General features: G+C 32.1%; 1 protein-coding gene and 1 long non-coding RNA gene across 4 annotated transcripts; both read right to left on the reverse strand.

Annotated features, from left to right (window-relative positions):
• Positions 1–223: 223 nt before the first annotated feature.
• LOC106772873 (AUGMIN subunit 7) lies at positions 224–9,998 on the reverse strand. Of its 3 annotated transcripts, XM_014659492.2 has the most exons (11): positions 9,861–9,997; positions 9,632–9,736; positions 9,134–9,348; positions 8,556–8,641; positions 7,924–7,985; positions 5,604–5,695; positions 5,374–5,499; positions 3,949–4,039; positions 2,568–2,675; positions 1,902–2,000; positions 224–647 (listed from the first exon to the last, which is right to left on the reverse strand). In XM_014659492.2, exons 3-11 carry the CDS (start codon positions 9,265–9,267, stop codon positions 453–455), a joined length of 993 nt encoding a protein of 330 aa, XP_014514978.1. In that variant the 5' UTR covers positions 9,268–9,348; positions 9,632–9,736; positions 9,861–9,997; the 3' UTR covers positions 224–452. The 3 variants fall into 3 exon arrangements, with proteins under 3 accessions (XP_014514978.1, XP_022641900.1, XP_022641899.1); XM_022786179.1 differs by having other exon boundaries at positions 9,594–9,998; XM_022786178.1 differs by having other exon boundaries at positions 9,632–9,997.
• Positions 9,999–13,883: 3,885 nt separating this feature from the next.
• LOC111242554 lies at positions 13,884–15,152 on the reverse strand. The gene is made up of 3 exons (XR_002669727.1): positions 14,723–15,152; positions 14,448–14,622; positions 13,884–14,356 (listed from the first exon to the last, which is right to left on the reverse strand). It is a non-coding gene; the product is annotated as an uncharacterized LOC111242554 (long non-coding RNA).
• Positions 15,153–16,272: the final 1,120 nt, after the last annotated feature.

Consider the following 16,272-nt stretch of genomic DNA (forward strand, 5'->3'; position numbering starts at 1 on the left):
AGCTTTTGCGGCAGCAACAAATAAGGTATTTTAATCTTATTAGTATGACGATGTAAGTAGTAATCATTGGAGTGCAGAAAGCAAAATCCAACTAATCGCTGAAATATCTAATGAAAGATAGTGATCAATATTCTATTTAGTTTATTCATATTTTACATTATTTAATATATATATATATATATATATATATATTAAATAATGTAAAATATGAACACTGACTAAGTTTTTTAATGATTTTGTGTATTAAGTATTCTCATCTTTGATTACAAGAGAAGTCTACGAGTCACACTTAAGACTTTCAACGTGTTTACACTAACCCTGTCTGAGCCTTGCTTACATGCAATTTCTAAATGTCTGGAAAATGCAACAATTTCATGTTAACAATATGAACATTATGCACAAGTTCAGAAAATCAAAAGAATAAGGATTAGTAACTAGTTTTTCATGTTTCATCAAATGTTCATCTTCTCTCCCTGTTCACGAGCAATGGAAGCAGAAAGAATTCCGAGATCACGATTTAAGACTGTCAATGCAGATTCACATTCGGATATTATTCGTGTGACAGAGGAAGGCCCGTCAGATGTCTCAGAAGAACCAAAGGCAAGAGCTGCATGTGAATCTCTAAGATTTCGTAGGTTGCCCAAAAACTGTTTCAAATAATCACATAAATATAGTCGGTGAAGGCAATAATATTTTCAGAACATAGGTTCCTTTAACAGCTCAATTTTCTCACTTCACAAAAACATACCAACATGAAAATTTATGCAATGTTCAGTGTAAACCAATAGCACAACTCTAAATCAGATCTACTATAGTTTCCAGAGCTTGTGTTTTGCCTATTCATGTACAGGTAGAAAAAGGAGTTGACCCGCCACCAAAAATTGTTTCTAATTAGATAAAATCTACTTGATCTCTCTATTCTTTCAAGATCAATACAAACTCAGAACTTTAACACTATTTTGAATCACGCCATTATACCACAAGAATCACTGTTCAATATACATATCGTTTACTCATCACATCAGCCAAAAAAACACGTTTCTTTCTATTATAACTGTGAATTAGATAAACTTTTAAGCAACCAAAACTTCAACATGGGATTGTCATATACTGTCTCCCACTTGTTTATCCCTTTCACATCTGCAAGCACCTAAAGGCATGATACCGTCATGCACACATTTTACATTGCGGACAGCATGCTTTGATGCCAAGTTTGGTCAATCACGAAATTAATGGGAAATTCATGACAAAATAGGGCTAATAGCTTAAGACCAAACGCAAATAATAAAGTGGATGAGAAAAAGTTTAGCAAATGAGCAAATTCAATCTAATTAGAAAAATTGGAGGAATTTAAAAGAGGTAGACAATCAGAACATGTCTTAAAAAACAGACATTAAATCAAACTCAACCAACAAAAATGATTTACAAGATAATGTTTGCATCAATTTATAAACTTTAATTTGGTCATATTTGTAGTTGATATGGAATCTCCAACAAACTGTCTCATCACTTGGATTAGAAATCTCAAACGTGAAAATATATATGAGTGATTTGATAACAATATGATATAGTGAATGATCCAACAAATCTTGTTAAGATAGACTTTAATATCATTTTAATAAGTAAACTTTAAATCTAATTATATAATGAAGTTTGTACTAACTTATATACAATAATTAAGTCATATCTCTAATCAATATATGATCTCCAATAATAAAACAAGGATGACCTACCAGAACACAAAAAGGAGTTCTGTATTTTATGAATAGGTATCTCTGTAACTAGCCACTAATAGATTAATTTAGAATCATGTCCAGCCTCACTTGATTTTAAATTTTTAATAACTTAAACAGTACCAAATGTTTTTGAAAAAAGATTTATGCCAAGCATAAGAAGGTTACCTTCAAAAGCATTTTATAGGCCTCCAATAAACGATTGGCTGCTGGTCCAAAGCCATGAAGTTGTGGAACCTCCATCATGTGTGTCCATGGACGAATTTCCTACACAAAAGCAATATTTTATAAGCTTTCCCCAGATGTAATTACTGTTTTAGAGAGCATTGTCATATCATGAAAATAGCTAATAGTCATACCAAAAAATTAATACAAAAATTATACATTAAAGTACCTTCTAGTGATTGAACTGTAAGTATACAGCACTATTTAATAATCAGTAAAATGTATCAAAATCACCTTGGTATAAGATAACTGAAACTTTTAGCTATAGTTATAAGCATTCTATGTCTGTAATGTCCCACGTTTATTTCTGAGCTATACCTAGTCAATTACAGATTTTCATAAGTGTCAATTACAATTACCAGTTTCAGAGATAGCAGTACAGTGATCAGATCACCATAGATATCAGCTATTCTGGTCTAGATGCTCAAATTATGGGATGTTTAGAAGTAAATAAATAAAAACCTGACTAGTTGAATATAAAAGCAAGGATGGTTCATTCATTCATTATCATGCTTTTTTTTTTCACTTGTAGTACTAAATATTTATTTGACTGGATTCAAATAAATCGAACAGGGAATGCAAACATCTTAGAGAAACTCATTATTAAACCTTGGTGTAAATCAAATTGAATGTTCTAGCTGTTTCTAGGAAAGACTCCAAATGTGCTCTCAGCTGGGCTTCCACCTCTGTATACTCCTCATCTGGATGGTATGCATGCTACAAACAGGATAAGATAGCACCAATATCAAAATATATATGATAATATTACACAGAAATGACTGAAATTAAAGTCTCATCCTGTAAAACAATAATAATAATTAGAAAATAAGATATTAAAAGACGAGGAAAAATAGCACACAATGAGTGGCAAGAGACAAAGAGTTGAGACTCACGAAAAGAAAAACTGAAAAGATTTACAGGCCAGTTTTATTTGGGAGAACTTTCTGTTTTTATCACCTATTTTCACAACTAATTACCAAAATGTCATCCTGTCTCCATTTTGTTTCCGATTTTAAAGATTTGTATGGGAAACAATGAAAACAAGACCCTTTAAAACATGAGACTGCGAAACAAGATAACATTGTTGTAATTATTTTTTGCAACAATATTATGAAAATATTACCTTATTTTCACTTTACTTCCATTCTTCAAAGATATTTGTACAGGAAATAGTGAGAACAAGAACATAGTGTTGTTATTATTTCCTATACAAGTCTTCGAAAATAAGTAAAAGCATGGCAGCATTTATGCAATTATTTGAGAAAATAGAAAATGAAAACAAAACCTTTTCTAAATCCAAAAACTATTTTGTTTTTTTTTTCTTCATTACCAGCTGATATCTTCACCAGTAATTATAAAAGAGTAATCTTGTGTTTTTTTATTCCCCATTTTCATAAATTTGCAAGGCAACTATCTTTGGACTCAACTAATTCAATTGCAAGGAAACTATTTTTAAAATTATGAGAAAATTAAATTACAGCAAACAAATGAAGTAAAGTTTTAGTAGCTCTTGGTGTAGATTAGTCTATAAGAACATCTGCCTAAATCTATAGCACGATAATATTTAAAGAAATAGCAGCAGTCAACAAGAACTGCGTCACAATTAAAGGGAAGCTCAACTTGCAGAGGATTACCAGAGGAAAACCAAAACATAACGCAGTATCAATAACAAACTTGGTTCGTGTCCTCTTTCAGTAAATCCTTGTAAAGAATTAAAAAACCAAGAAAGGCAGAGAAAGAGGATCAAGGAAGAAAATAAGTATTTGGAAACTATTTAGTAAGAAACATAAAACCCAGTGCTATCATAGGTTTATTTTGGTAAAAACAAAAATCATCAAACATGCAGTACACTAAATAGGTGAAACCATATATGGCTTGAAAGAAAAAGACGGACAAAAAGTAATTCAATCTACTGATTAATTTCCAGCTACAGATATCATATCATATCATATGACTATTAAAGACAAGTGGGTTGAGGAGTTCAATAAACCTTGGATGCCAAGTCATCAACTTTTTGTTGAAGATTCAACAATATTTTTGATTGCTCAGAAAACTTCGACTCCAGCTCAGAGACATCTGGCCTGAAAATATTTTGATTAAAAAACCAGAATGTTACAACATCTCGTGGGAGACAATTTCTTTTACTAGCAAAAGATAAATCATTTCCATCAACTGAACTTCCAATTGAACATATATTATTTATATGAATTGAATCCAAAAAGCTGAAGCCAAAGTGTGAGCAGCATTTGAGTGCCCAACTTTAAAGAAACACAATAATCTCAAAAGCATAAAAAAAATCTTTAAAATGATGGATCCATTTTAAATATGTTTAATGTGTAAGTTTGTGAGTGCATACGAACCTTCACTACGTGTTACTTTTCAAACCAATATTATTTTTACTTCATTTTAAAGAAAAATAAGTTCAAATGGCAGAAGTGCAAATGTACAATTAAAGAGAGGATAAAGTATCCTCCAAGACAAAACAAGGTTCAAAACAGAGAAAACGAAAATATCAATAAAGCATGAAATATGTGCAGTCCCTGCATGATAAAAATAGAAAGTCCCCAGAAAAAGACACTGGCAGAGTCTAGTGTACATTATATAACATCGTTTATGGTTACTAAATTTTGGTTAGAGAATCATTTATAGAGTGGTTATTATAGCCTATTTTTCAAATGTTTATGACCTGATATTATTTATGAAGTGTGTGATCTCTGCTCTAGAAAGGCTCTGGTTCTGTACTGTTTTCTGTTAGTTTCTGCTAAGAAAGAGAAGTTTAATTCAATCTTACAAAACTGATTTGTAAAGTGAGATATTTCTAATCGATATGGAATCTCCAATGCCCACCTCACGCCAAGATATATACATCTTAAGCATGAGACTAAATATTAATGGGTGATATTCTACAATTTAATACAAAAACTTTGCCACAATTAAAGCTCTAAAGAACAAATTGATGCAAAAGCTCTGATGATATTCTACATAATTTAAGATCTAGCCAAAAATCTAGCCTTCCTCCATCTTCCATTGAACAAAAGGTTGCCTCTATGGACACCAGACTGAAATTTTCACTGGCATTCATCAGTTTATATTTTCACAATGTTAATATTTACAGAGGACAAACTGTTAAATACAGCTTTTCCTGTGCATAATCATGGAATATTTCAAATTTTGCACTCAGAATATTTCTCCATTGACTTCTAAGTAACATTTGATGTTGCATCATAAACCAAGCCAATGCAATTCAAAGAATATGCCCTAATGTCTTACATATGTTAAACCCTATATCAAATGTTAAATAATTTGGTGAGTTAATTTTACAAATGGGGGATCGTCGTTATGAAATAAAGATATTTACTCAAATAATCACAGAATGGGAAGGTAAATATCCATAAGAAAATGAAGAAATTTTTACAGTGGATATATGGACTGAATCTGAACATCTGCAGGAAACAATTTGCATTCTTCAGAAAATATTTGAGCTTGTTTTTCTGCAATGGAATCTATCAATTGAATGTCCTTGGCTACCTGCTCGTCAACACTACAGAAATCAGAATAAAAACCAAATTTATGTCAATGCTTCTCTACAAACAAAAAAATTACAGGAAAAAAATTATCACTTAGAAATATTTGAGAGTGGACAACCTCCATTCCGGATTATCTGCACATATTGTTGCCTCCACAAGATCTACAATAAGACGAAGCATTTCAGTGCGGTCTTCATAGCTTCCATGCCCCTATCACATATTTGAATAATACTTACCAGTCTTCTAGGTAAATCATTACAAGTACATATATGAATATTACTGTAATGCATTAAAGATCACATTAGGACATAAAACATTAAATATTCACTCTTCTCCATATATTCAAAATATAATAGACCAATGGATACAACTTATAGGAGAAAAATAGACCACTGGAAAGCCTATCAGTAACCTCCTTTCTTTATTAATACACAAGAATTTTGTTAAACCATTAGTATTAGATAATATTTAGTGAAGTTTCAATTGATTAGCTATTAATGATTAATAGTACGTGTTAGTTACAAAGAGAATTAGACACAACCAGACCAATGAATTGCTATGCTTTAGCACATTAACAGGTAGTTCCAAGTTCAGCTAATTTCCTATAACCGTTTTTGCTTTAAGCCTTGACTCAAAATATATAGATATGGTCCCCAAAGATAACTAAAATCTGTTCATGAATGCATCAAGGTAGTCACAAGAATTAAAACTCCCTGATACTACATCTGCTAATCTAGGCAACTCTTTTAAACGGTAGTGAACAGGTATCACTATCGGTACATATACATATAATTCAAAAACACTATCACAAGCAACTTTTTCCCAACTATAATGTAAAGCTCAAGTATACTATATTGCAATCACACATTACATTTCAAACTACTAAAATTAGTTCACTTTGACATTTGAGAATCTAGTCGTGTTAGGTCTAATTTAGGTTTTAAATATTTTGTTACCTTTATTGATGATTATTCCAAATGTACTTGGTTTAAATAACTACTTAAAGTGTAGCAATTTGGAGATGTCACTCAAAGGACATTATATGTGACAATCAAGTTGCTCTTCATATCAGTTCTAATTCTATATTTCACAAGAGAACCAAACACATTGAGATTGACTGTCATTTTATTTGAGAGAAGATTATATATGGAGACATTAAGACTAAGTTTGTAAACTCAAATGATTAGTTAGCAACATTTTCTAAAATCTTTACCGGGATCGAGAATTAATTATATTTGTAACAAACTTTGTACATACAATTTATACGCACCAGTTTAAGGAGAAATATTAGATATATTGCGTTTTATGTTAATTGGGAAAACATGTCCCTATATTAATTATGTTATTTTACATATTCATTTGTATTTGGACTTAGCCCAAACTCTCTTTATTATAAATACATTACCCTATGTGTATTTTCTACACAATGGAGATTAATCTTGTACCTAGTTTTTTACTATATTCAATACAGACAAAGAACTAAAAGCAATAACCCAAAAATGGGACATCACCAAAACAATTCATAAGGTATGCACAAATGAAACAGAAGAATATAGCTTGAGAGATTAGAGAACAGCAAAGAAAAGATCAATAAGTACAATATTATGAGCAACAAGAGAAAGACCATATTACAAATTGTGTATATATGTGAAGGAATAAAACGTAAAAAGAGATATAGAAAAATTCTTATAATTTGAATTTCAATCTAACTCAACCCAAAAAAGTTTGCTTGTGAGGTAAGCATTGCTCTTATTTAAATTATTTTAGCTGAATACCTAATTAGTATGGGATATCCATACACAATCCTCACACTGAGGGCTACACATTTCAACCATGAAGTTTATAGACTTAAAATGTTTATTGGTAGTTGGTAACATCCGGATAATGAGTGGTCATATGCCCCACAACAGCTACTAGAATAAGATCCAATACCATCTTCGAAATTAAGTTTGAGCTTAACTCAATCCCGAAGGCTACCACACAAGATGAAGGTTTCTCCTTACTTAGATACACTATTTGATCATATCATATCACTAATCAATACTAGATCTCTAACAAAAATAGAATACCAAAACTATTCAAAAACTACAAAGGCTCATAAAACAGAAATATGGAATTTAAAATGTCCATAAACATACACCGAGCCGTCTGTCTTTTTATAAACTCGCATAAAATTGCAGTCACCTTTAAACTATCTTAATTACATCCTCTTATTAAAGTTATATGCCAGTCTTGTAGTGTACAACCACCAGAAATGATTGATATCCCACATCAACTAAAAATATAGTCAATGTAGTCCTACCATATAAATCTTGGGCGATCTTCAACTTACAAGTTAATTTTGAGACTAAGTAAAGCCCAAATTTGAAGAGTCTTTTTACAGTTTTTATAGCTATAAATTCAGTAAAATAGTAAGCCAAGAAATCAAAATGACTAACCTGAATGGCTTCCGTATCTACAGTTGTTGTAATACCCAAAAACTTGGCAATCTCTGCTAAATCTGCAAATTGCAATTCATGAGAAACAAAGTTACTACAAGAAAGAAAACACAATCAAAAAGTGCAAACAAATTCATTTAAAAAATAATCACCTACTAAAAAGAGATACATTGTGCATGATGAAGATGGCCGACAAAATGGAAATTTACAGAGCAACTTGCACAAATAAATTGACACTCAAATGGTACTACCTCTAGATGTGAAAAAAAAGAAAGAAAAAAACTGATTATTTCCCCAGAGGTTTATACAGAAACATAAAAGAACAAATTAAAAATATTTTACAAAATGTGGAATAACAAAGCTCCTATCAGCATAAAAAGGATATGAAATTGTTCTTTTTTGCAGGATATACACAGAATAGAACTAGAAAACTACACCATTAAAAGATGGTTGACTTAGAGTGGCATGCTATAACAAACCAAACAACACAACCTTGATAACACAATACAAACATCTTTTTTCTTCTATACACATAAATGTACAAATAACAAACTTAGTCACATAGAAAGCTTGGATACTAGGTTGTGAACTAGCCATTGGAAATTTAAAAACATGAAAATAAGAAGACTCACACTGAATTCGACCTGTCTCCTCATCACGATCAAGACTATCCCCTTGTAAGTTTTGTTGAGAAAAGGGTGACTTATCACCTAAAAGCCTGTTGTAAGCATAAGTACCATATAATTTCTTCTTAACATTGACAAGAATACTTAAAACTGTAACTAATAGTGCTCCACGTAGGCAAAAACCAGACAATGTTGGAATTGCTAGGGCTAAGTATTGCACAGGAGAGGGTAGAAAATAGAAATAGTAGTATTGGACATACAGAAAGGTAAAGCTTTTGTTTTTTCACTTGGTTTGTGCAAGGTAGATGGTGTGAATGCATAGCTAATCAGAACATTTTCAAGCAATACATGTAGAGCCTGGAAAAAAAAAAACAAAGACGGGGGTGGGAAAACTACGCCTAGCTTTTGCGTCAATATGCAACAGGACGGGGTTCCAATATAGCATAAGTAAACCCATGTAAAGTCATAATAATGGTTGTATAACCCAGCAACTCCATTTTTTATACTCTTGTTTTCGAGCAGAAAAACTTCCTCAAATACAAAACAGATAAATGAACTTTCAGAAGCAAAGAAAAATAAGATACCGAAAGAAGAGCCACTCCAGAAGGGCATAGCGTTCCATGCCAGCAAATAGGAGCGACTGTGCAGGCGCATTCGCTCTAGGATAATTTAGGTCCGCCAATTTCTTCCGAATCTCTTCCATTTGCCTCGACGCCATCTTTTGCAGTAACTTATTTCATCTTACTGTCACACTTCCTCTTTAGTACGGAGCAGGTCCTTGTGCTCCTCTCAGAATACACTAACAAAGCGAGACAAAACTAAGTCAATTAACGTGACAAACTCAACACCAGTCACATCAGTTCATAGATCCAAAAATTAATAGAACCACGAAATGGATTGCATTTTAAAAACATTTCAAATGCCATCCCTAGAAAAATAAAAAGCTCCAGAACGATCCAAAAAAAATCAAATTCTATGACCGATTCGGACGCGAAAATTTGAAAATTGACTGTAGTCAATGCAAAAAACGGATCCAATGCGCACTCTCAATTACAAAGGCCGGCAACGGCATTGCTTCAAACCTGGCGGCAACACGTGAAGTGGCGCAAGCTACGTGCAAATCGGCGAAGGATCTAGCTGTTTCCTGAGAATTGTCGAAGTATTTCGTCTCCGGTTTCGCGCCGGCGCTGTGGACAACGGCGTGGGGAACAACGAAGAATCGGACGAAGTACAGCGTCAATGTTTGACAGAGAAAAGCGAGTAGAGTGTGTATGCGGAGGACAAAGAAATGGAGAATGATGAATAACTAACCACACCCTGTTTTCTGGGTGGAAGATGCTATTACTTCTGTTACTCCCGTCCTGTGCTAGAAGAGATTTCAATTCAAGTTTTACTTGTATCCGATCTCCATTCTGCCCTCACTTTCAACTTTTAAGTTTGTTTCCCTCTTTGAACTTATCTAGGGTAACTTCTAAGAAATTTTTCCATAAATAGTATTTTTTTTATTAGTTTCCGAACCAAATTTGAAGAACCAAATTCTCATATCTATTTAAATGAATATTGGCGTAAATCACAATAGAATTTGGTTCTTGAAGTCTCGGTTTTTGGAAAGTTTTGTAAGTTTTTTTAAACAGTTCGGTGGAAAAAATGGAAATTCTTTTTAAAGAAATCAAAATAAAATAAAATTGTTTTAGGTTAAACGTTTCTTGAAATAATTAATTAAATTTGGGGACAAAAGGTTTTAATTTTAATTAATTTGAGAGATGGAATAAAGTAATAAATTATGTAAGGAGGAATATAAGTGGGTTTTGTAGAAATTTTAAAAATTTAAAAACAAAAGAAAATTAAAACATGTTGTGGATGTTTATTATTATTGTTATTATAATTGGTTAAATAAAGTTTTGAAACGATTTTAAAAGATACAATAGGAAATATAAAATAAATAAAAATATAAAGTGTACTTTTATATTTACATTGAAGAAAGAAATTATTGTCTAGAAATGAAAATTATAATAATTAATCGTAAATGTTTACGTTAAAATATAAATAGTACAAGAGAAAAAAGAAAATAAAAAATAATTTAAGGGTGAAAATTTTTACGTAAATTAATATTGGTTTCAACACAAATTATTTTCATCTTATCTTTCTTCTTCCTTAAAGATGAATGAAGGAGGGTCTCTTTTGAAAGCCTTTTGCTCTTAAAAAATGATGAGTCTCTTTTGAATGTTAATTGTACAATCAATTACATTAATTACTTAATCTATTAAATCTGTTTTGATGTAATTTTAGTATAACACTGTTAAAAGCTTAATCGATTACATTAATTTCGTAATCGATTAAATTGTTGTCAGACTTAAGGATATTTATATATTGACGCATAACACTCTGCATTAAAGACTTTTGAGCATTTGGACTTTAATATCCGACATAAGAGAGTCGAGATAAGATTTTGCAGGTGTGTTGGTTCTCCAAGAATACAAAAAAGAAAGTTTTGACAAATATGAAAGATTCTTGAAGGATTGATTTGGACTTTCATTGATTGATCGTAATCCGCATATTGGGGTGTTTTCTTTCAGATTAGTACTGTGTTTTACAATCCATAGATTATGGTTTCCCTGTGCGTGTTGCTAGGAAGAGAACATGTGGTTCTTGTTTCTTTGAGAGGGGTATCTCAAAGGGGTTGCAAAAAGAAAATTGCTCTTTTTGTGTGTTTGACTATAGTAGATTTGGAGTTAGAGAGAAGGATACATTGAGAGGGTATCTCTATATTGTTTGCTGTAAAACTCGATCTATATAGTGCATTTGCTTTCAATCTTAGGTTGATTGAAAGAGACTGAATGTAGGCATTGAGGCCGAACCAGTATAAAAATTTGTGTTTGTTTTCTATCCCCTGACTCCTTTTACTGCATACAATCTTTGTTTGCTTTCGTTTCAAGAAAGTTCTAAAGATTTGCAAAGATTAATAAAAGAACACATTTTCAATAAGAACCAATTCACCCTCTCTCCCCCCCCCCCCCCTCCCCTCCCTTCTTGGTTAGAGAAATAAGGCCTAATTATTCTTACAATTGGCACCAAAGCTGGTTTTTCGAAAGTAGCTTGAAAACTAATCGATTAGATTTTCTATGTAATCGATTATTTTGATCCTGATGGCCTTTATTTCTCAAACCTTTGGAGAAGGTGCTTCCACAAACAGACCCCCTCTGTGTTCAGGAGAAAATTACGTTTTTTGGAAAATTAGAATGAGAATTTTCTTAGAATCTATTGGATAAAGGTATTTGGGATGCTGTTATTAATGGAACTTTTGAGCCTACAAAAATTGTTGATGGTAAAACTATTTTAAAAGATTTTTCAGAGTGGAATCTAGATGAAAGTAAAAAAGCACACTATGATGTTAAGGCTAGAAATAGTATTTCATATACACTGACTATTAACGAGTTTTTCAGGATATCTACATGTAAGAGTGCAAAAGAAATATGGATGTCCTTGAGGTTACTCATGAAGGAACGAATGAGGTAAAATGGGCTAGAAAGAACTCTCTTATTCAAGAATATGAGATGTTTTAGATGAAACTTGGAGAAAGCATTTATGATGTCCAAAAGAGGTTCACGCATATTATTAATCATCTCATAGCACTTGGAAAGTCATTTGAAAAGGAGGAGATCAACAATAAGATCTTGAAGAGTTTGAATAGAAGCTGACAACCTAATGTGACTGCCATCTCTGAATCAAGAGATTTGACATCCATGAACATGGCTACATTGCTTGGCAAACTCAGGAAGCATGAGTTGGAACTTGAAAGATTGAGAAAGGAAGAAGAAACTAAACAAAAGCATTGAATTGCTCTCAAGATTTCTAGCAGAAAGCTTCAAGATGCAATGATACAGATGTTGATTATGATACTAAAGTACCAGAAAAGGAAGTACTTAATATGATGGTAAAGAAATTTACAAAGTTTATGAAATCCAGAAACAATGCATCTGATTTTGCAAATAATTAAAAAGGAAGCAAAAGAAGAGGAAAGGCTACTACTCTCACCTGCTATGAAACATATAGAAACAGATATAAACACATGTATGTCCACATTAAGCATGCAAACCAATCAGTTCAAGCATGTTTGTTAGTGCTTTGAAACATATAGAAACATTTCAGTTTGATGTCATCATCAAATAAACACATAGAAACATTTATGTTGTTGTCATCATAAAAACCAAAACACACAAGGGATTTAGGTTAAGCTTTCACATTGATCCCCCTATCAACAATAGTATAATGATATTATAATTAAAATTTAACTTTTCATCCTGACCCGACCCTTTTTGTGTGTGTCAGGATTAAACGGATCAAGTTGGCCCGTTTTGCCTACTATAATAAATCTTATAATTATATTTTTATTAAAATTGATATTTTTATTAATATTTTTAATAAGATTAAGTTTATTTAAATTAATATTTTACATTGAATTTTATTTAAATTTTATTTTTAAATTTTAAATATATTTATTTTAATTTGTTATAAAACTCTTTTAAAAGTTTATATTTGAATTTTTATATTTTTATTTTTAAACCAACTCTAACATTTGATAAAAATTATTAATATATAAATATTTGAAACAAAATTTAAATAAAGTTTAGTGTAAAATATCAATTTAATAATGTTAACAAATTTAATAAAAATATCAATTTTAATGAAAATATCATTATATATCTATATAATAATTAAGTTTGTTCCTAATTTGAAGAGGGATGAAATTGTTCCAAATTAAAAATAAATTAAGACTAAATTAAGACAAAATACAAAATAAAAGTACTAAATTAAGATTTTTTCACATGACATTTTGTCCAATACTATCTTTATCACGTGGCAGGATCCTCATTTCACAAGTGACAAAGTTTTTCTTTTGAAAAATAAAATAAAATTAAAAAAAATCATGGACTAACACGTGGTACTCAGTTAACGTTGTCACCAATATACCAACGAAAATGGTCAAATTGCATCACATTTTAAAAAAAATAAGGATTCAATTGAGATAACTTAAACGAAAGGACCAAATTGAGATTCAATATAAATACGAGAATCATCAAACCCCGTGAAAACATTCACCAAAATAAATATAAATAATTTCTCTTATTATTAGTAGTAATAATTATTTTAGAAGTAAAAAGGTGATTGATAGGCTTATATAAAAGAAAAGTGCTAAGTAAAACAAGAATTTGTGGTAACTCAGATGGTAACCACACTTATGACAATAAGGACATGTGTTCAAACTTGGTTGGGTTCTTTTCTTCAAAAATATATTTTTATATATAACATAAATAAATAAAGTGGTGTCATTTTTTTTTTCGCTAGTCAATATTTCCCAGTTTCTTTCCCTCCCTTTCCCTCTCTCTCTAACTCTACCACAGTGGCCACCACCATCAACCGCACCCCCAAATCGCATATCAGTTCATCTCCTCCCACCACCACAAAGATCCAAATCAGAAAACTAAAACCACCCAAACCTTCATTGCGATCTCTTCCATCATTAACCCAATTCGCACAAGAATCGCAAACCTGCAAACAGAAACTGGATTGAACCATCATACTCCTCGTGCATCGTCAACACCAAAATTACCAATCAACCCTCATCTCTATCGCATTAGCCATCGAGACTTCAAAAATTCAGTGTGGTTACGTCAACAACCAGTCTGCGAGTTGTTTAACCAATATGGAGGTTTATTTAGTCGACGAGGCCAAGTTTAAGGCCATTTGGCTCCTCTCTCAGTGTTGTCCACAGGCACCCTGTGTAAGCATGCCTATAGAGGCACATACTTGAAATATAGTAAAATTGACCAATCAAGATCACATGTGTTGTTATGTACTTTATCGGTCAAATATCAAACAATACAACGAGAGATTTACCAGGCAACATTTGGATCATCATCGTCCTTACACAATGGAGGTTCACTTTGCGCCCTTTGGTTGTAGCATTCGTTGGAAGTGGGTTTGCGATAAATAGCAGCACCGACACGATTCAGTTCATCTTTGTTGATGGTCACAAGCTCCAGACAAATGGACTTTGTCAGTGAGGTCATTTCTGGAATAACATTACAAGATGTCAGTGACTATTATTAAATGGTTGAGTTAATTATCTTTGCAAAAGTAAAAATAAAAAATATGATATGTAATAATCCCACCCTTATATATCTAGACATCTTCTTCAAGCTTCTGGTACACAGGAGTTGCACACTAAATAAATAAACCACCTGGTCTTCAAAGCCGATTCAGTTCCAACAACAACATGTCAACAGTGTCATCATCGTCGACTAAATAAACCTCACTGATGCTACGCCTTCAATTTTGGAACCTGCAAGAACACTAACCTAGATCGAAAGGGTCGCAATATTGAGAAATCCCAATCACGATTCCTTCATCTTCCGCCACCAATCGTGATTCAATCTCCACTGTCTTCACAACCTGAAATGCAGAAAGACCAAAAATAGTAGAGAAACCCAATTCGCCCTACCTAAAATACGATTTCTTTATGCGGTCATCGTCCACACCGTAAATGTCGCCGCTGCTTCAACGTAGAAATCCATCATCATATTTGCGTCTCCACCTTAAAGAAAAAAGGGATGACCCCCGTTTTGCCCAGGAAAGAAGAAAGGCAACGTCAAGGAGACGCTGACTTATGCACTGAAAAAGATCCAACGTGGTAAACGTTAGAAAGAAAAGATATGATCACACGTGGACAGACATCAGCTGGTTTTTAACGGTGTTAGTTTTTGAGGACTAAAATCAAAGTTTACTTAAGAAGAACGACTAAAATGTACCTTACTTTGAAAGAGGGACTAAAACCAAAACCACTTGAAAGTATAGGGACTAAAAACATATTTAACCCATAAATAAATTAATTAAAAGAAAACAAGAGACAAACTAACTTTTGGTGCTTGACAATTAACACATGAGCACAAAAAAAATTTCGTTGGATTGAAATCATAATAATAATGGTGGATTAAAATAATAAAAAAAAGGGAAGAGTTGTTCTGAAGAAAAAGGTAGGAAGAAACCAAAGTTAAAAGACTTTTAGTTGTTAATTTATTAGATGTTGAGATTGTTGACAACACAAACGCTATATCAAATTGGTTTTTGATGATGACAACACACTACTTAATAACAATACATAAGTTCAAGTGTTACATGTTCAACTGATATACTATACTGTTTTGAACAATGATTTTGTTGAACATGTTTTGTTGATATGCATGTATGTTCCCTTGATTGATGATGTGTTATAGGTATGAAACATGTTTGTATTGAAATGTGTGATAAAATGATTTTGATTACTTCTGCACATTTCTGAAGAAAAGCTCACAAACACTTTTATGAACTTATATTTGTTGTGACAAAGATCTGGTTCAGTCGAATACACTGGTAATGGATTCGACTAAGCTAAAATCTTAGTACAGATTTTGTGAACATGTGCTTGATGAGATTTTGAGTTGAAAAGAATTTCAAAGTGTTTTTCAAGTGTCAGTCGACATGGCGGAACACCTATTCTACTGTGTTGCTGTTATTTTTGGAATTATGTTATGCCTACTTGCTCCGACGGCTATATTTTCAAAAGTTAGTTAGGATTGACTGACTGAGTCAACTGTCATGAATGTGCATTGAATTGGTTGACTGTCTGTTATAACTGTTTTAATACAGTCGACTGGACTAGTAGGCTATTCGACTGAGAATGACA

This window comes from Vigna radiata, chromosome 9 (assembly GCF_000741045.1).
Source record: "Vigna radiata var. radiata cultivar VC1973A chromosome 9, Vradiata_ver6, whole genome shotgun sequence".
In the NCBI taxonomy this organism is placed as follows: domain Eukaryota; kingdom Viridiplantae; phylum Streptophyta; class Magnoliopsida; order Fabales; family Fabaceae; genus Vigna; species Vigna radiata.